Source organism: Physella acuta, unplaced genomic scaffold (assembly GCF_028476545.2).
Source record: "Physella acuta isolate Inbredline_101_S28 unplaced genomic scaffold, ASM2847654v3 ptg001249l, whole genome shotgun sequence".
Taxonomy (NCBI): Eukaryota; Metazoa; Mollusca; class Gastropoda; family Physidae; genus Physella; species Physella acuta.
In genome coordinates this window covers 150,954-171,085 of record NW_026732765.1, presented here as the reverse complement: position 1 = coordinate 171,085, position 20,132 = coordinate 150,954, and the positions used below count along the sequence as shown (strand labels likewise).

Genomic DNA, 20,132 nt, shown 5'->3' with positions numbered 1-20,132 from the left:
TTTAATTAGGAACATTTTACCCTGGAAGAATACTGATATACATTTTTTTTTTAAAAAGTGAAAATTTTCTTTTATTTCTCTTTGTCCTATAATTTTTAACATATCTCTGGCAACATTGTTACTCAAAATAAAGTTTCATAAGTGTAGATTTATTTGAAATAGCTTAAGACAATATTATCACAAAATGATAAAACAATGAGCAACTACATAAATGCAATTAGAAAACTATTAATCTATATAAAAAACAATATTTATAAATGATAAATACAATAATTAAGCAATTGCTTTTGCATAATATTTCATTATGTGAAAAAGGGAAAAAAAAACAATCATTGAATTTTTGAATCTATGTACAAAACAGATACTACATTTGTAGAAGTACAACATGAGAATTTTTTTTTATCGTTCTTGAGCAGCAAGCTATCACTTTCAAACAAAGATCTTATACAGTCAAGAAAAATTACACATTTTAAGAGAGAAAATAATAATTAAACTGTATTAAAATCTTGAAAAAAGTAACAACTGATACTGTTTAATGATCTAATATAGATTGTCATTCCACAAGCATAATCTAAATATTACATTTAGTAATTTTGTGATGTTTTGTGATGAGGGGGAGGGGGTGTCAGATGGTGTGACGTCACACTTTTGTATTATAAAAAAGCAATGTTAGAAAACAAATTTTAGCTTTTATTTCACATTCTAATAAACTGTTTTAATAAACTGCAATCAAATTGATTGAAATGCTCTATGTTGACAGAGTTCAAACAAGATTTTGGAAAATATCAATGTTTTAAGAAAAATTTAACTGCAATTTTGAAGGGGGTTGTAGGCGGAGGTGTGATGTCATTTTAGTGGGGGTCTGGCTTTTGTGATGATGTGTTACAGAGGAGAGGGGGGTAAAAATCATCCAAAAAAGCTTGAAGTCATTAATGGATGACCCCATATATAGACATATATATATATATATATATATATATATATATATATATATATATATATATATATATATATATATATATATATATATATATATATATATATATATATATATATGTATATATATATATACATATATATATATAGACACATACATATACTACTTTCTTGTAACTAAAAATCCATATTTTAAAATTATTCAAAAAAATATTCAATGAAGAAAAGTATTCATAGTTTGGATGATTTGATAAACAACAGTAAACACTGATAAACTGAACTGAATGGCTGAAATTTAAGAGTATTGTAAAAACATTCACTAGTGAATTCAGCTGAAACTCATGGGAATGCTAAAAGGCCAAAAGCGAGATCATTTACACAAACAACAATTAAATTACTAATTTGTCAATGGCATTAAGAATGTATTGATTTGTCACCGGCATTAATGGTTGTGCCATAGAAATTTCCTGTTGAATAGTGTGCGCCTGGTTGAAGTAGATCACCTTCCTCATCCTCTTCATCTACAGTAGCAAGACCAGGATTCAAAGGACGCATATCTTCTTCTTTGTTTTGGCGAATTCCATATCCAAAATAAATGCAGAAACCTATAGGTAACCATTAGATGTTTAACATTTTTAAAGATACATTGTTAAAATATATGAACTATTAAAATGAAACATAATTTGATTTAGTAAATTAGGAAGGCCCTTTTTATAGGTTATTTTAAGGTAGGTAGCAATAGAGGAATGTTAATAGAATAAGATTTACTATTTGCAAAATCTTTTGAAGTACCTGAAGTGTTTTCATCATAATAACTTTAATTAAAATTAATAACTAAAATTATTAACAAAACAAATTTACCAATGTTAGAAACAAAATTATGTTATTGGGTTAGAAAGAGATGCAAGTGTTAGGCCTATGCTGTAGAAATCATAAAAATATATCAAGATTTTGTATCTGAAAATCATGGGAAGTGGTTCAAAATGAAAAATTTAAAATTGTCAATACTTAGCAGTTCATAAAATTTTAAATTTTTTTCAAAAGTTTTTCCACAAATTTTTCTGGTCTATAATTAAATTATTTTTTTACCTAGAACTTAAACAAACAATAAATAATTTCCTTTCAAATTATAAAGTTATTTTTTTTTTATCTATCTCATTTTCTTAGATTAGGTCACAAAAATAATATGCAATTTAAAATACATATTTGAATACTGTACACAATAGAAAAAAAGGAATGCTGAATTTTAAGACGTATATTTGTGTTTATTATGGTTTTCATGATCAATTAAATTTATATCCTCATTGGATTGGGATATGTTATTAGTCAGGGGATCCTTTGAATTAGTTGACAGTACAGATGAGGCAGTCGACAATCTCTTCTCTGATGACTCATACAAAATCAAACAGGTGAAGTATATGGTGAAGCCTGGAAAAAAGAGAAACTTGAAGCAGCAGTGTAAGAGCAGGTGCTAGAGGACATGAAGTCATGTGACATCACAAAGGGTGAAAAGTGAAGTACACTTCTACAAATGTTGGCATTTGAGGTGAAATCAGAATTTAAAACAAAGCAAGCTTCAGGTAAGGTAAAGAAGTAACAAAAAGTTAGTAAATGAAAAATCAGGTGGACATGCAATTATTTCTGCTAATTTTAATTTTAACTTATTAAATCTATTGATGTAAGAAAATAACTGATTTGTGATTTCTACAAGACTACAGCTACAGTACAAATACAAGCAAAATATAGTAACTAAATAATAAAAAAATAAATACTTTATTGTTTACTTTATGAAAAAAAACACATGTTAAACAAACTACAACTAACTATTCAGGTTTCATAAAAAAAATCCTAAACTTTAATCAGCTAAATATTTTCTGTTAATTACTTACTTTTATTGTGAATTAATAATAGTTCCATTTACAAATTGTTAGTAAAAGTTGGAGGTTAAATATAAAAAGGTTATATTTATTAGAAAGCAGTTTAAAAATCTTTTAAGGAAATTAATGAAACAAATCTTACCTATCAACATCCAAACACCAAATCGTACCCATGTCATGGCAGATAATTTGAGCATAAGATAAATATTGACTAAAGCACTAATAGCTGGTATATAAGGAACAAATGGAACCTGAAAAAGAAATACAAATATTTTGGAGGTGAAGAAACCTTTAAAATAAGACATAACCTTGTGTTTCTATTCATTAGTACTAGATAATTAAAATGAAACTTCTAGAGCAGATACAAAATAATTTAACACTTTCTGCAATGTAGGATTACCATCTTTACAACTTTGCAAGCTAGAAATATGTGGGATTATTTCTAAATCATGCATCATCTCATCATCTCTTCCCTTTCATGCCCAAGACACATAGGGTAGATGAACTTTATAGTTATCTATATTCTATATCAATGACTTGGGATATAGGGGGATCACATGATAAGCACTATGCCTAGTTTCCTTAATGTGAGTCAGGTGTGGGTAGACTCGGGGGAGATCCTACAGGCTTGAGCCTGGGATCCAAACTCAAAACTTTTGGGTTAGTAGTTGTGAGCTCGACTAGCCACAACCAAATCATGCAGTGTACACCTTATAGTTTAATTAATATTTTTAATATCAATTTGAAAATCGAGGTATCTTGGAGCTTTTGTTAAGTATGTTTCACAATTAATTCAGTTAAAAATTAATACAAAGTAAATTTTTCTAAGAACCTTAAAGGCAAGACTGGCTGTGCTTTGAGGCTGTCTCTGAATAACTACTAAACAACACACAGGCAGTAAAGTTAACAGTGTTGTCATGGCGATTGCCCAAGGCTCTTTCTGCTCTAGATAATCAGCAGCATAAATAACGAAAGCTGAGAAAGCTGTTATGAACAAACCTGGAGAAACAAGAAAAATCAATACTTAAAATCAGTTTTGTGGTTTATGTGTTAGGATTATGGATAAACAACAAAGTCAGTCATATTTTGGCCAAAATATAGTGATTCTAAAAAAAGTATTGGTAGATATTGGCTGCAACTGTAATTAGATGTTTAGCTAAATGTGTTATATAATATAATATATAATACATTTTTAAATTTCACTAAAAAGAAATTTTTAAAAACCCTAATTTAAAATTTGAACCTAAATCATTGAGATATTGACAGTGGAATTTAAAAACAAAAACAAAATAACTTTAAAAAAAATGATATATCTCCAACTATCAGATGATTAAAAAGATTATATATTAGCTTATTATATTGAAATCATTTTGTGACTAATATTTCAACATAATTATTACTCCGATTTTACTCACAAAACAATGCTACTGTGCTTTTAACTATAAGAGATGTAAGTTTAGTTGGTGATGAAGTTCTGGGTACCAACAGCTGCTTGACAGAAAACTCAGTTCTCACAATAGACAAGCGCTCTGCTTCATCCATCTTTGTCACACTCATACTTCCTTGAAGGTTAACATCTGCTTCATACCTGGAAAATGTAATGTAAATAGCATGGTGACCTTTTTAATAACTACAATTTCACATTAAACTTAGATAGGTAAAAAAAAAAGTTAGAAGGAAGAACAACCTTAAAATAAGTACAGATATCCCAACGAGGGTGTAGGCCAACAATGTTCCTATAGACATCATATCAACAAGTTCTTTTAAGTTGAACAACATAGCCATTAGTCCTAAAATAGAAGAAACATTGTTTAAAACCTGAGATTGATAGTATTTGCAATTTTACTTTTATATTGTATATACTAAAACTCAAAATCAAATAATTGTAACATTTTACAACATACATTAATTTGCATATAAAACAAAATATAAGGCCCATATGCTACATTCTCCATTTAATCAATAAATCTACTCGCAATGAATTTTTCATTTTTGTATAGTTTCTACTTTATTTTATATTATAAGTAAAATCTCATCTAAAATTCAAGTATAGTTATAATCAGTTATTTTTATTGATTTATCATTTTTTTTTAAAATTACATTTTCTCAGGTAACTCAATACAAACCTGCAAAAACTCCTGAGATGGCGGTACCAATGACAGGTGTTTTAAATCTTGATGAAACTTTACCCATAAATTTAAAAATGACACCATCCCCTGCCATTGCATAGAGGACCCTGGGTAAAGGGAACATGCCACCCAAAAGACTGCAAAGAGAAAAAAAAAGTTTTAATTAGCTAACATATTTAAAAAAAACATTTATATGAATGGGTAACCCAAGTGTTTTTTGTTTAGTTTCTATTCCACTTTTTAAAAACCTGGTTGTTTAACAATTCCCATCTAAAATGAAGTGTTAGCTTTTTATTTATCTGGTGCTTTAAAACAGAGTATGCCTATTTTTTCTTAATTTCTTTTACTAAGTCCACTGTCATCAATGTTACATTCTTTATATGAGCTTTGCTAGTTTTTATGTGTTAAGACCTAAAACAGCTTTTTAAATCCGTTTAAATATATTACCTGGTAGATAATCCACAAACAGCTCCTACTGTTATGATGTACCTGGCCACTCCCCACCCAACTCTATCAAAGACTGCAGGAAGTGCAGCATCCTTGTCCAGCAGGAAATAGGGACACATGAGTGTAAGAATGGCTGACACACTGAAGTATGACAGGAAGATGATAAGGAGAGACACAATAATCCCAATAGGGATGGCACGCTGAGGGTTCTTACTTTCCTCACCTGATGAATGCAGAACATTTTTGATTGAACAAATATTACAGTAATAAATTTCAGTCACAGCTAACTAATAGGTTTAAAATTGCAAAAGGCAGTGTTTGGATCAAAATCTCTAAATCACACAATCAATTTACATATGAGGATCACAGCAAGTTTATTATTTCAACAATCTCAAATGAAATATTCAGATGTTATTTAAAGATGACTTCTATAAAAATGTAAACATAACACATCCCATCCCCAGAACCAGACTGATCTAACTCCAGTTTTTAAAAATGTTCACAAGGCTTAAAAATTATGTTTTCCTTAACATTGTTATATTTTATTTAGTGGAATACTTGTGTAATAATGGAATTAGAACAGTCTGGTTCTGGCGAGACAATATATATAATTAGCAATCAGTGCATAGTACATAATTCAAATAAAATTAGTAGAAATTAGAATTCTTGAAAGAAATAATAGATCATCCAAGTATAAAAAACAGTTAAGATTTTTAGTTTCTTCACCAGCACCAAAATAGATCTATAGCATACCTGTTGTGGCCACACAGTCAAAGCCAACAAAGGCATAAAAACATGTTGCAGCTCCAGCCATCATACCAGAGAACCCAAAAGGCATAAATCCACCAGTCCCTGCAGTTTTTGGCACCTAGAGATTAAATTTTCCCCATAAAATTTGCTGTTTTTATTATAGATCTAGATTTATTAAAAACTATGATCAGTTACTTCCATACATGAAGCAAGTTTATGATAAATGCTTTTTAACCATTTAAAAAAAAATTTCAAGTTTGAAAAACCATTAATGATAGAATAAATTTTATAAAAAGCTGTATAAAGAAGAATGGATTTATTACACATATAGCTGAAAACAAAATCCATTGTGTACCAGTAAAAAATGATAGATTTAATGTTTTTTCTATGATTTTTAATTTAGATTACATTTTGTACTGACTGACTCCATATTGTACTTACTTCAGATTCACTTAAATTCCAGTTTTTCCAATCAAACTTAAAAAAGCCACAGATAGTGACATACACAACAACAAGCAGATTGACACATGTGAAAATGTTGTTTATCATGGCAGATTCTTTCACTCCAAATGTCAACAAAACTAAAATACATTTTTTAAAAATTCTATTTTCTTAGTACAAAAATTTATATGCCTAACATAAAAAATTTAAAAAAATTACAAGACCACGTTATATAAAAAGAAACTTTATTAAAATAAATATTATATTATTTTAAATTTCTCCCTTGGGAAGACCTTTTTAAAATTCTGCTAAACATTAAATGACATACCAGTAACCAAAAGAGTGATGCCCAGAGCAAAGAAATCTGGATATTCAGATAATTCATCAATGTGCATTGGCATAGTACTGTTGAAGAATTTGGAGATTTTTTTGTCTATCAGGGAATCGAAATAACCACTCCAGCCTCTTGCTACACTGGCAGTGCCTGAAGATTAAGTCAATTTCATGTAAAACACTATCAAGTGTAGTTGATTATAGGCTAGTGAATGTAGTTTGTACTCTGTATTTTAAAGAGAAGGACGGAGTGGTTGAATGGTGGAGCTTATGTGTCGAGTTCAAATCCTGAGCTTAAGTCTGTAGGATGTCCCTGAGTTCATAGGTACCTGACTCATGTTAGAGTGCTGACCACACTATCCCCTCATATGTCAAAGTAACTAAAACAGGTGAGTTCTACTTCATCTGACCCATGTGACTTGGGCATGAACCGGAAATGATCATGGTTCTTATAAGGGAATAAAGAGTGATATAAAGAGTGATTTTCATAATCTACAGACGGATAACTGTCCCACAGTTTTACAGTCATATTAGCCAGGTGTTTAAACATAGTTCTAGGTTGGCCCTCACAGTAGAACTGATGGCAACGTGGACTTCAACCACCATACTTCACCCAATCTTTGAAAAAATAGGAAATTTAATTGTTATTGGAATATATTAGTTTCTGTATCAGTGTATTCCTTTAATGTTTTTAAAAAAAATTGTATTAACGCAATCCATCTTCTACTTACACTACCCTGTTAAATGTTGGTTAAATGACAACAATGATGATATCATTCAAACAAATGTTAGTTAAATGATATCAATGATGGTATAATTTAAACAAATGTTATTTAAATGATAGCAATGTCTGCATTGGTTAGATGAAATTATTAACTACAAAATATATTGTATAATATTGTGAAAGGATTAGGATCATAAGTAATAATAGTATTTAAAAATACATGATAATTGTGTTACGATCCCAAGTGATCTTTACCTGTGTTTGGCCCCATCGAGGAGGGCCAGGTAATTAAAATGAAATGCTTAGGCATGTTAATGCACTGGCCAGTTTAGGCCGTGAGAGTCTGGGGGTCTTGACGCAGTTGACGGCCACACCACGGATTAGATTATACGCTGTGGGCGTGGCAGAATGGAAGTCTTCGGGACTCGGCTATTAACGTGGCCAACAGCCCGTGATTTACGGCTGGGAAAACCTTCCAGATCGGAAGGGGCCGAGTGGACCGTCATGGACGGATATGACCTAGGGTCAGGCCTTAATTAAAATCGTTCCCACGGTGTAGAACGGGGGACAAGTACTTTAGGAGGGTAGACAGCAGACTAGACGGACGCTCTCGAGACATACTCGGGACACACACACGGAGACGGACTCGGATGGCTAGGTTTAGAGGAGACAGACATGGGTCGTCTCTGTGAGCTAGTGGAAAGCCACGACATGTATTAGATTTAGGCTAGGCTAGACAGTTAGGGACAAGTAGGGCAGTCGAATTAAGGACTTTAGTTGTTATAGGTAGTTGTGTATATTTCTGATTGTTGTACTTTGGTGGCGGGTTAATGTTAGATGTTGTACTTTTTGGCGAATAAATAGAGATTACTGAAGTTGGCTTTTATTTATTTTTATTTTTCTTCTTCTTGTTTATGATCCCCTGACTAGTTCGAAAGGATTAGTGAAGGGGGTACGTAACAATTGTTTAAAAATATCCCAGTATTTTATGTTAATGTGTATCTATTGTCACTCCTTCAAAAAGAAACTGACATATATCTAATTAATTAAACAGCAATTAATGCCACATTAAAAGCATAAATTCTCTTTGAGAGAGGGTAGATGAGACTACATCTGTTTTTCTGAAAGCCAGGTATGTTTTACTGACTTACACGTCTATTACCCAGCTCAGTGGCTTACTCATACTGTCAGTGGAGGTCAGGGACTAGGCAGGTCTTTTAAGAATTGTCACAAGTGATACAAAATACTACATTTTGACAAAGTGAAAGTCTTATGTTGTGGACAAGTTGCTGGTTCTGAACCTATGTTTTGGTGAATGTCTTGGTTATTTCTAGTTGATCCCCAATGGGAAATGGCACACACCACTGATTCATCATTACAGGGTGAACACAGTGACTCTACTACAGACTCAACAGTAACTGAACTTGAGACTTTTGGGATAGGAATCTAACACTCTACTATTTAACCACACCATCCAACTTCAGTATAGTGATTTCAACAGACTCAACAGTGACTGAACTTGAGACTTTTGGGATAGGAACAGAGGCGTAGCGATGGGGGGGCAGGGGGGTACATATGTCCCCGGGCGCCGACCTTAGGGGGCGCCAAAATGGGTTGTAAAAACAAATTTAAATGTCATTTTAGCTGCATTTTTGCATTATAAATAGTTTAAGGGTGGGGGTGCAAATCGAAAAATGTAATTTTAGGGGGGGGGTGCAAATTGAAAATTTGCTCCCGAGGGAGCGCCAAATTGAAAGTTTGTCCCCGGGCGCCGGGAAGGGTCGCTACGCCTCTGGATAGGAATCCAACACTCTACCATATGACCACACCAACCCACCATCCAGTAACCAACATCAGTGATAGCATAAAATAAACAGCGCTTGATGCTTTAAAAAATAATTCAACAATTACATATTAAACAGCACTTGATGCTTTAAAAAATTATTCACCTATTACGTATTCCAGAACCAGATTCCAACCAATGATGAAAGCCATAAATTCACCGACAGTCACATAGCTGTAGACGTATGCAGACCCTGCTCTGGGTATACGTGCAGCAAACTCAGCATAGCACATTCCTGCAAGGGGAAATATGATTTATATCCCATGAACATTTCATACTGCAGTGGGCTGTAATATGATAAGTGAGTCATTAAAGTGCAGTGTTTCAAGTTGTCTCTGCTATACTTAAGGTTTTGTATTATGTTAACTGGGACATGTTGTAGGGGGTGGGTTAAATATGCTTAACTAAAATGTTTGTATTATGTCGGCTGAGCTATAGGCTAAACAGGGTGAATTTTATGACCTTTCGTTCATGAAACAATAATTCACTGGCAACATTACAAAAAATATAATTAAGTCAGTTTATCTCTTATAATTTATAACATAGCTTTTAATTCAATATTCAAGTGTCCCAAATGTTGTATTTTATTCCACCAGAACCAGTTGTTATTTTTAATTTTTTTCAATTTTTTTCCATGATGCCTTGGAGTAGATGTTAAAAAAAAAAAGCACAAAAAATGAAATTATACTTTAAAAATCTGGGTTTGGGGAAATGATATTTCTATTCTATGTTATCTATATCTTAATCAGGACAATGCCTTTCCAGTATCCCACACATATCTATGCTAATCAAACGGCTATTTTTAGTTCATCAAATTCTCAACCAACCAGCTAGAGCCGAGGCCACAGCTGCCACCAAGAACGAGATTGTCACAGCTGGGCCAGCTGTCTCCAGGGCAACTTGACCAGCTACCACATACAGCCCAGCTCCCAGGGTGCTTCCAATACCTGGTGAAGATGCCAGAAGGAATCAACAGCAGACCAAAAAATACATGTCATTGGAAATAGTTTTATTTTAAAATTGAACCAAAATAATCTGCAAACTCTAACTGCCCAAAAATATTTGAATGTTCTTTTTCAAGACCTTCAAAAAGGCGAATCAGCTACCATCACCCTTTTAAGCAACTCATTAAAAAAACCACACACCTTAAGGAGGGGGTGGGGGTCCAAATGTTATGACTATTTTCAAAATGTGGGATGGGCATGAAAAGCGCTTGATGCTTTAAAAAATAATTCACTTATTACAATTACATAATACATGTGAATTCAAACTATATTTTGTTAGATTAGGGTCATTTTAAATCTAATAGCTATGAAATGCTAGTCTAGATCTATATACTGTAGTGTAGTGGTTATAAGAACATGTACCTAATCCTATTAAGTCAACATCTGTAGCCTACTAGTCATTATACCAAAATGTACCTAATCCTATCAGGTCTACATCTATTCTATAGTCTACTGTGGTTATACCAAAATGTACCCAAATCTATCAAGTCTAGATCTATAAGAGGCGTAGTGAGGAGGGGGGCGGAGGGGGGTACCAAAATGGCGCTAAAATGGGTTGGAAAAACTAATTATAAATAATTTGAGGGGGGGGGGGGGGTAATTTGAAAGTTTGAGGGGAGAGGGTTGCAAATCGAAAGCTTGGGGGGGGGGGGGGGTGAAAAATCAAAAGTTTGAGGGGGGTGGGGTGCAAATTGAACATTTGCTCCCGAGGGAGGCGCCAGGAAGGGTCTCTACGCCTCTGAGATCTATATAGGTCTAACTACAGTGGCTAGAAGAAAACGTACCTAAACCTATCAAGTCTACATCTATAGTCTACTGTAGTTATACAAAACGTACCTAATCCTACCAAGTCTACATCTATAGTCTACTGTAGTTATACAAAACGTACCTAATCCTATCAAGTCTACATCTATAGTCTACTGTAGTTATACAAAACGTACCTAATCCTATCAAGTCTACATCTATAGTCTACTGTAGTTATACAAAACGTACCTAATCCTATCAAGTCTACATCTATAGTCTACTGTAGTTATACAAAACGTACCTATCAAGTCTACATCTATAGTCTACTGTAGTTATACAAAACGTACCTAATCCTATCAAGTCTACATCTATAGTCTACTGTAGTTATACAAAACGTACCTAATCCTATCAAGTCTACATCTCTAGTCTACTGTAGTTATACAAAACGTACCTAATCCTACCAAGTCTACATCTATAGTCTACTGTAGTTATACAAAACGTACCTAATCCTACCAAGTCTACATCTATAGTCTACTGTAGTTATACAAAACGTACCTAATCCTACCAAGTCTACATCTATAGTCTACTGCAGTTATACAAAACGTACCTAATCCTACCAAGCCTACATCTATAGTCTACTGTAGTTATACAAAACGTACCTAATCCTATCAAGTCTACATCTATAGTCTACTGTAGTTATACAAAACGTACCTAATCCTATCAAGTCTACAGCTATAGTCTACTGTAGTTATACAAAACGTACCTAATCCTATCAAGTCTACATCTATAGTCTACTGTAGTTATACAAAACGTACCTAATCCTATCAAGTCTACATCTATAGTCTACTGTAGTTATACAAAACGTACCTAATCCTATCAAGTCTACATCTATAGTCTACTGTAGTTATACAAAACGTACCTAATCCTATCAAGTCTACTGTCGTCAGACATCTGTTTAGACTCGACTCTTCAATATCGGCATCGGACAGGATCTTTTTCCTGACCAGCCGAGAAGCAATCCTTCTGATGAGCGTCATGATTCTGTCAAATAAACAATAGGCCTACATGCATATAAGACAAACATATTTGAATAAACGAAAAAAATATCATTACAATATAAAAGATATCTCAGATAGTGTGGGGGTTTATTTTGTTTTGGTTATTTATGCCGGTAAAATATTTGTTGACCACAGAAACAGTCATGTAAATGAGTGAGCGAGTGAGTCACATTGACCACTGGGCCATCCACGCTAACCACTGAGTGACCACTTGTCCATCCACGCTAACCATTGATTGAGTCACATTGACCACTGGGCCATCCACGCTAACCATTGATTGAGTCACATTGACCACTGGGCCATCCACGCTAACCGCTGAGTGACCACTAGACCATCGACGCTAACCACTGATTCAGTCACATTGACCACAAGACCATCCACGCTAAACACTGAGTGACCATCCACGCTAACCGCTGATTGAGTCACGTTGACCACTAGACCATCGACGCTAAACACTGATTGAGTCACATTGACCACTTGACCATCCACGCTAACCACTGAGTGACCACTAGACCATCCACGCTAAACACTAAGTGACCATCCACGCTAACCACTGATTGAGTCACGTTTACCACAAGACCATCCATGCTAACCACTGATTCAGTCACATTGACCACAAGACCATCCACGCTAACCACTGATTGAGTCACGTTTACCACTAGACCATCCACGCTAACCACTGATTGAGTCACGTTTACCACTACACCATCCATGCTAACCACTGATTGAGTCACGTTTACCACTAGACCATCCATGCTAACCACTGATTGAGTCACGTTTACCACTAGACCATCCATGCTAACCACTGAGTCACTGGACCATCCACGCTAACACCTGAGTGTGTCATGTTTCCAAGAAGTCAACGACCCAGGGTGTCACGTTGACATTCATGGAGTCATATTGATCACTAAGTCACGCTGACCACCGAGCGTGTCACGCTGACCACCGAGTGTGTCACGCTGACCACCGAGTGTGTCACGCTGACCACCGAGTGTGTCACGCTGACCACCGAGTGTGTCACGCTGACCACCGAATGTGTCACGCTGACCACCGAGTGTGTCACGCTGACCACCGAATGAGTCACACTGACCACCGAGTGTGTCACGCTGACCACCGAGTATGTCACGCTGATCACTAGGTCACGTTTCCTCTTCGTATTACATCTGCCACACATTGTCTGCCCTCTCTCTCTCAAGCACTTGTTACACTCGGCTAAAACCGTTGAATAGCGAGTAATTTATACATGGAAACAAAGAGACGTGCAGTGTGAGCTAAGCTGTTATATCATCAACCCCAATCAATGCAGGTGTCATGAATACATCCCATGTATCCACACAATATGTCATCAGCACTTTTACAACAGGTTAAAAAGATTAGTTTGAATAACTACTAACACGTCGGTGAAATATAGGACTTGTACTCACATTTAATTTTGTTTAATTTAATAGAACGGTCTGTTAGAGGTTCATTACTCATCGTCATGCAAAGTCAACCCCAATCCCTTATCTCGCCCTAGTTGAATGTAACCCCATAACTCACTAATTCGTATCTCTAGTTGCCTATCTAGTAAAGCTAGCCCTCATTTCAATACAATCAACCAAATCACAACCAGTGTTTCTTCCAGACTTTTCTCTCCGGGGGGGGGGGGACACTTTCAAAAGTATATATTTTCTATATAAATTTCATTTCGTTCGGGAGGAGGGGCGGTGGACTTTGTTCGGAGGGGGAGGGCGAAGCCTTCCCCCCCACCTCCCCCCGAAGATATGCCTGGAAGAAACTCTGATCACAACTTTACAACACTATACTCGAAGATAGCCGCAAGGAATAAATATCCGTGTACACTTTGTTTGAATACAAAATAAAAACTGTTGCCAATCGGAAAACAAAAACAACACAACAGGTGAAATCAAAACAATTTTTTTTTACATGTATAGGCGGATCTACTGATGGCTGGGCAGGTGTGTGTAAGGGGGGGGGGGGGGGGTGAGGGGGGGGGGCGTACAAACATAGACTTTTTCATGTATCTTTTCTGAAGGTGGCACGATCATGCTGGCTGTTTGCATATAATAGCGACGGGATTTAAAAAAAATAAAAGTGCATCGCAAGTTGTAAGTGAAACCTCATAAACCGCATATATACGCGCATAGGGTGCGTAAGACAAAAGTCGAGAACTGATGTTCTATTTTTAAAACGATGTTAACACTAACTAGCCTAGGTCTAAAGATAAATCAACTCATTACATGGGGCGGCATGTGTAGCTCACATATTAAAAAAAAAAAAACACCAACTGACGTCTTAAGTCCAATATATGGGCTTTAAAAAAACCCTAACAATTACTAGTAATCGGCTAAGTCAGTGGTTCTTAACTTTTTTGGGGGTACCGAATCCCTCCAGTTTCATAAACGCATTCACTGAACCCTTCTTAATACTAATAGTTTTTTTTTTCTCCGCACGGACAAAATCCAATCCTGTGTGTGACTAGACCTCCGCCGAACCCTTGAGACTGACTCATCGAACCACAGGGGTTCGATCGAACCCAGGTTTTGAGATCCACTGGGCTAAGCCTACGACAGAGATACTTTCCTGGAAAACCAATTTCCATAGCACACACTCGTTGGGCCCTCGTGACCTCTCTCCCAATTACAGACTGGATAGGTAGAGCGGGAAGAGAACTATGGGCCTATACTTCATTGGTGCTTATGAAATGATAGACCACTGTGCCCCCTTACGTTTTGAATAACATAGGCCCCATGTTATTAAGTCCACAATGCCTACTGATCTTCAAACCGAGGCTCATACATCAATAAAAGAAGAATCTTCATTTTCAGCAACTGATAAGATGTATACATTGGAGCTATTTCTTTATTAGTCGTTATTTTAGGGGAGGGGGGTCATACTGAAGGTTAGGGGTGTTGGCGGAAGGGTACATTTATGTCGACCCTAGATATCTATATGCCAGATACATGCCCATCAAGCCCTATCAAAGGGTTTAAGAGGAACAAACGAAAAAAAGAACCTGGACAGAGCTATACGTTTGTCAAAAGGTAAACGTCTAGACAATGGTTTACTTATTAACTTGAAATAATTTAAAGCTATCGAGGGATCTTAGTTCAGACGATTAGCATACACATAAATGTATGTTTCTACAAGTCCCGGTACGGTAATTAATTAAACGACTAATCACATTTCTGTTTGCTAACGTCTGGCCTAGTCCTCTCTGTTGGATACTGTCCCTTTTGTTTATTTATTTTCACGTAAGGAACGATAACTTTAGCTGCGATTTTCTGATTAGAAGGTTACGTGGGCTGTTATGTTGATCTGTTTAATAGATTACGGAAAGGGCTTTGGTAATCGTTGTGTAGTGGCGTCCGTTTGCGGTCACAGTCTACTTCAGGGGGCAAAGTTCACGGTCACGCGTGAGCAGTTTTCAGTGTGATTCGATAGTGTTTATAGACTCTATTCTAATACATTTAGACGCAAGTCGACAAGACGCCAACAAGATAATCCGTGTACTTGACAAGTGTGTCTGTTTATGTAGCCTACGTCGATACGCCATATTTAGTTGTGAATTGGTCTAATTCGTAATTTAATTACTAAATAAAATAGTAAATATAATAACTGAATATTTTATATAGCTGAAAAAGCCATTTAATATATTTAATTATGACTATTTAATATGCATTAATAACTTAATAAGTATTATACTACGTTCAGAGGCGTATCCAGGTTTTCGTTGTAGGGGGAGCGAAAAAAGCCAAAAAAGCCAAAAAAGGCGCCGAATTTTTAACACGTACTATATACGTGTATTACATATATATATATATATATATATATATATATATATATATATATATATATATATATATATATATATATATATATATATATATATATATATATAATTAGTAGCTGTATGTCATTACTGCGCTATGATGTAAAATAAATTGAAAGTAGCACTCTGAAGAAATAAGAAAAAACACACAATGTAGGCCGACAAAACAAAAGTGGTATCAATCTAAACAAAAAAGAAACCAAATATACACACACTACAACCAAAAACAATGAACCTAACACAATCTGTTTTGTAATTCTTGTACAAAAAATTTCTTACATAATAATTCCTGGGAAAATATTTGAGACAAGTGAAATAGGGGAAATAATAACTCTCTTAATATAAATAAGTATATATCTACACATCTAATTATAAATGTCAAAACAAATAAATAATTTTTTTAGAATATAATGAAATTGTTTAACATTATTCGTGTTTACAAAATGTTTTTGTCTATATTCATAATTTAATATAACGTCATCATAAATGATAAAGTATCACACCATAATGAAAGTTTTTAAAATCAGAGTTGGTATAAAACCACGCTTTTTGTTTTCAATAGAAAACATTCGGAATATCAGCCTACAGTTAACTAAATATTGGTCTTTTAGTTCATATCTATTATTTTTAATTAACTACTGTTTCTTTGTGTTCTTTAAAGATCAGTTTTTAACATAGTGATAGGTATGGGTTAGATCACTGTATTGATCACACACCTCTTTACTGGTAATTGCAAAAACAATATTCACAGAGTTTTACGTTTAAAAAGCTAATTTCCTTGAGACATGGTAGTTTGGTACATCATTGAGCGTTTTTCTACATGTACTTAACAGATCAGTTCAGGGTGGGTTGGGCTGGGGGGGGGGGGGTGTTCAACTTCATTCACCACTGTCCGTTCACTTTAGGTCAATTATCCAATCCAGCGTATCCAATCCAGGTGTGACATTAATGTCGCTCTACACAATTGTGGTGGTGAGGTGTGTGTGTGTGTGTGGGGGGGGGGGGGGAGATAACCAACTCAGAGTGAAAATAGCGTCAGTTTTTAGATGACTGTTCTAAACATACATATATATATTACACAAATATATATTACACAAATATTTATTACAGAAATAGATTTAAATATTTTTTTACAGAGGGGTCCATGAGGGAGGGGGGTTGTAACTGTTTCATATAATTTGTAATCGTAATCATTATCGCCCAAACTGTAAGAATACTACTACTTCATCGTGATGACGTGTTGAACTTGTCAAAATTTCCCCACCGCTACGCAGTTCGCCCATAAGTAAATTTAAATAGAGGTGCCACATCAGTTGTATTTGTTTCTGTATTGTAATATTTTAAAAAAATTAATCACACGATTCAAACTGTATATATAAAGTAATTATGTGTGAAGTTTTATGTATAACATTTTCTAATTCAATTATTCGTGAGCAAATACATTATGCATTTGCCTTAAACTTAACGCCCCTCTTGCCAAGTGGTACTTTTCGTAGAGGTTTTTTAAACATTGGAATGCATCGTAATGGTTATTTTTAGAATGGCAAACTGATGCAGCTGTTAATACGTGCTGTAAACGTAGACACTACTAGACTATTGCAATAATGCTTAATTGCTGCATGAAAAGAAATCTTGTGGTTTACATAGATGTGCCGACCAAAAATATTTTTTTAACAAATATTGTTTAAAGTTTCCAAAAAGGCGCCACTTTGCTGAAAATGGCCAGAGGGGGAGCGGCCGCTCCCCCTGCTCCCCCCCTGCGTACGCTACTGACTACGTTATATAATACAAAATACACTAATACAGGCCTAGTAGGCATATGGCTTATTATATAAACATAATATTTACCCAAAAATATAATTATATTTCTCATGTAATGACTGTACAACACACCTGGAAAAAACGCAGGCCTACCCATCTAAGGTAGGATACTAATGAATAGACTGATTAAAAACCTACCCAGGTTAATGAATGAAAGTCCTGACGACGGTTTACATCCTGTGCGGTTTTCCTGATTTACACGGTACGTAATCAGCTGTACGTGTGTCACAGTCGTCAAATCGGGGTGTCAAATCTAGGTCACGACAGGACGTCATGTGCTCGTGACAGTGTGTTGTGGTATATCAGCTGTTCTAGGGAGCTGTAACACACAGGCGTGTTGTTTAGATGGCTCTATCGACGATAACGAGGCTATCGTATTGGAATGTTGACATCTGGATACATGTAGCCAGGCGATTTTGTCGTCTGCGAAGGAGACCTATTTTTAAAAAGTAGAACACGAAGCAAGTGCACGCCCGTTTTGACTTGCTTATGAAATAAGTACAAGCAGCCGGAAGTACACAATTAGTCGCAGCAGTGTTTCTTTCAGACTTTTTATTCTCCCGGTGGGGACGGGGGACGGGACGAGTAAATTTTCTATGTAAATTCTATTGCGTTCGGATGGGAGGGCAGGGGGGGGGGGGGGCACGAAGAGTTTCCTGAAAGAAATTTTGGTCGGCAAGCTGCACTATTCAAAACAATGAATGTTCAGTGTTTCTTCCAGACTTTTTTTCTCTGTGAATGTTTGTTTTTTTAAACCGTCATCACAAGTTTGAGAGTTTACATTTATAAACACACGGCCATAAATATAGGCTATATAGAGGGGGTAGTGTATTTTCACCAGTTTCCGAGAAGTTGTCAAACCCCTCTCCCCCCTACACACCCGCTTTGTGACGCTATACATACTCATACTTCATAATCTTACTCACTTCTCTGAAGAGGGGTAACACTTAAGTATCTGAAATAATTAATTATTACTCAATAGCTCTTTTTAATTTTATACGTTTTTAACACAGTTCGTAACGAAACAGCGTTTCTTTCAGACATGTTTCTCGACCCCCCCCTTCCCCCCCCCCCCCCCCCCGAAGAGATGCCTGAAAGAAATTCAATTACCAGTCGTCTTTTAATCAGTTACTGGATTACATTTTTTTAAAACGTGGTGACGTGTCACATCATTATAAAAATTGTAAGCCAAGAGAGTAGGTTTGAACAGGCCAATTTTTTAAACACTGTTTCACGTGCGTTTGGAATGTTTAGTGTTATAGGTGTCCAGCACTTGACCAGTGTCACCATTAGTGTTATAGGTGTCCAGCACTTGACCAGTGTCACCATTAGTGTTATAGGTGTCCAGCACTTGACCAGTGTCACCATTAGTGTTATAGGTGTCCAGCACTTGACCAGTGTCACCATTAGTGTTATAGGTGTCCAGTTGTGCACTTGACCAGTGTCACCATTAGTGTTATAGGTGTCCGGCACTTGACCAGTGTCACCATTAGTGTTATAGGTGTCCAGCACTTGACCAGTGTCACCATTAGTGTTATAGGTGTCCAGCACTTGACCAGTGTCACCATTCGTGTTATAGGTGTCTAGCCTTGCACTTGACCAGTGTCACCATTAGTGTTATAGGTGTCCAGTCTTGCACTTGACCAGTGTCACCATTAGTGTTATAGGTGTCCAGCCTTGCACTTGACTAGTGTCACCATTAGTGTTATAGGTGTCCAGCACTTGACCAGTGTCACCATTAGTGTTATAGGTGTCCAGCACTTGACCAGGGTCACCATTAGTGTTATAGGTGTCCAGCCCTTGACCAGTGTCACCATTAGTGTTATAGGTGTCCAGCACTTGACCAGTGTCACCATTAGTGTTATAGGTGTCTAGCACTTGACCAGTGTCACCATTAGTGTTATAGGTGTCCAGCACTTGACCAGTGTCACCATTAGTGTTATAGGTGTCCAGCACTTGACCAGTGTCACCATTAGTGTTATAGGTGTCCAGCCTTGCACTTGACCAGTGTCACCATTAGTGTTATATGTGTCCAGCCTTGCACTTGACTAGTGTCACCATTAGTGTTATAGGTATCCAGCACTTGACCAGTGTCACCATTAGTGTTATAGGTGTCCAGTTGTGCACTTGACCAGTGTCACCATTAGTGTTATAGGTGTCCAGCCTTGCACTTGACCAGTGTCACCATTAGTG

At 35.8% G+C, this 20,132-nt stretch overlaps 1 protein-coding gene across 3 annotated transcripts; it reads right to left on the bottom strand.

Moving 5' to 3' along the window:
- Positions 1-1,305: 1,305 nt before the first annotated feature.
- Positions 1,306-18,436, bottom strand: LOC131957480 (cationic amino acid transporter 2). Of its 3 annotated transcripts, none has more exons than XM_059322318.1 (14): positions 18,078-18,436; positions 12,148-12,269; positions 10,308-10,427; positions 9,587-9,715; positions 6,909-7,064; positions 6,581-6,720; positions 6,143-6,257; positions 5,390-5,612; positions 4,940-5,079; positions 4,501-4,603; positions 4,229-4,401; positions 3,646-3,812; positions 2,956-3,064; positions 1,306-1,541 (listed from the first exon to the last, which is right to left on the bottom strand). In XM_059322318.1, the coding sequence occupies exons 2-14, from the start codon at positions 12,263-12,265 to the stop codon at positions 1,351-1,353; spliced, it is 1,884 nt and encodes a 627-aa protein (XP_059178301.1). In that variant the 5' UTR covers positions 12,266-12,269; positions 18,078-18,436; the 3' UTR covers positions 1,306-1,350. The 3 variants fall into 3 exon arrangements, with proteins under 3 accessions (XP_059178301.1, XP_059178302.1, XP_059178303.1); XM_059322319.1 differs by lacking the exon at positions 18,078-18,436 and adding an exon at positions 17,967-18,073; XM_059322320.1 differs by lacking the exon at positions 1,306-1,541 and adding an exon at positions 2,077-2,364 and having other exon boundaries at positions 18,078-18,435.
- Between the last annotated feature and the right edge of the window lie 1,696 nt (positions 18,437-20,132).

Excerpts from the sequence above, each read along its gene's own strand:
- LOC131957480 (XM_059322318.1), bottom strand. The coding sequence starts at position 12,265 with ATGACGCTCATCAGAAGGATTGCTTCTCGGCTGGTCAGGAAAAAGATC. Across the intron at positions 6,721-6,908 it reads CATCACTCTTTTGGTTACTG|TTTTGTTGACATTTGGAGTG; the intron begins GTATGTCATTTA and ends AATGTATTTTAG. Across the intron at positions 3,813-4,228 it reads AAGCACAGTAGCATTGTTTT|GTTTGTTCATAACAGCTTTC; the intron begins GTGAGTAAAATC and ends TTGTTTCTCCAG.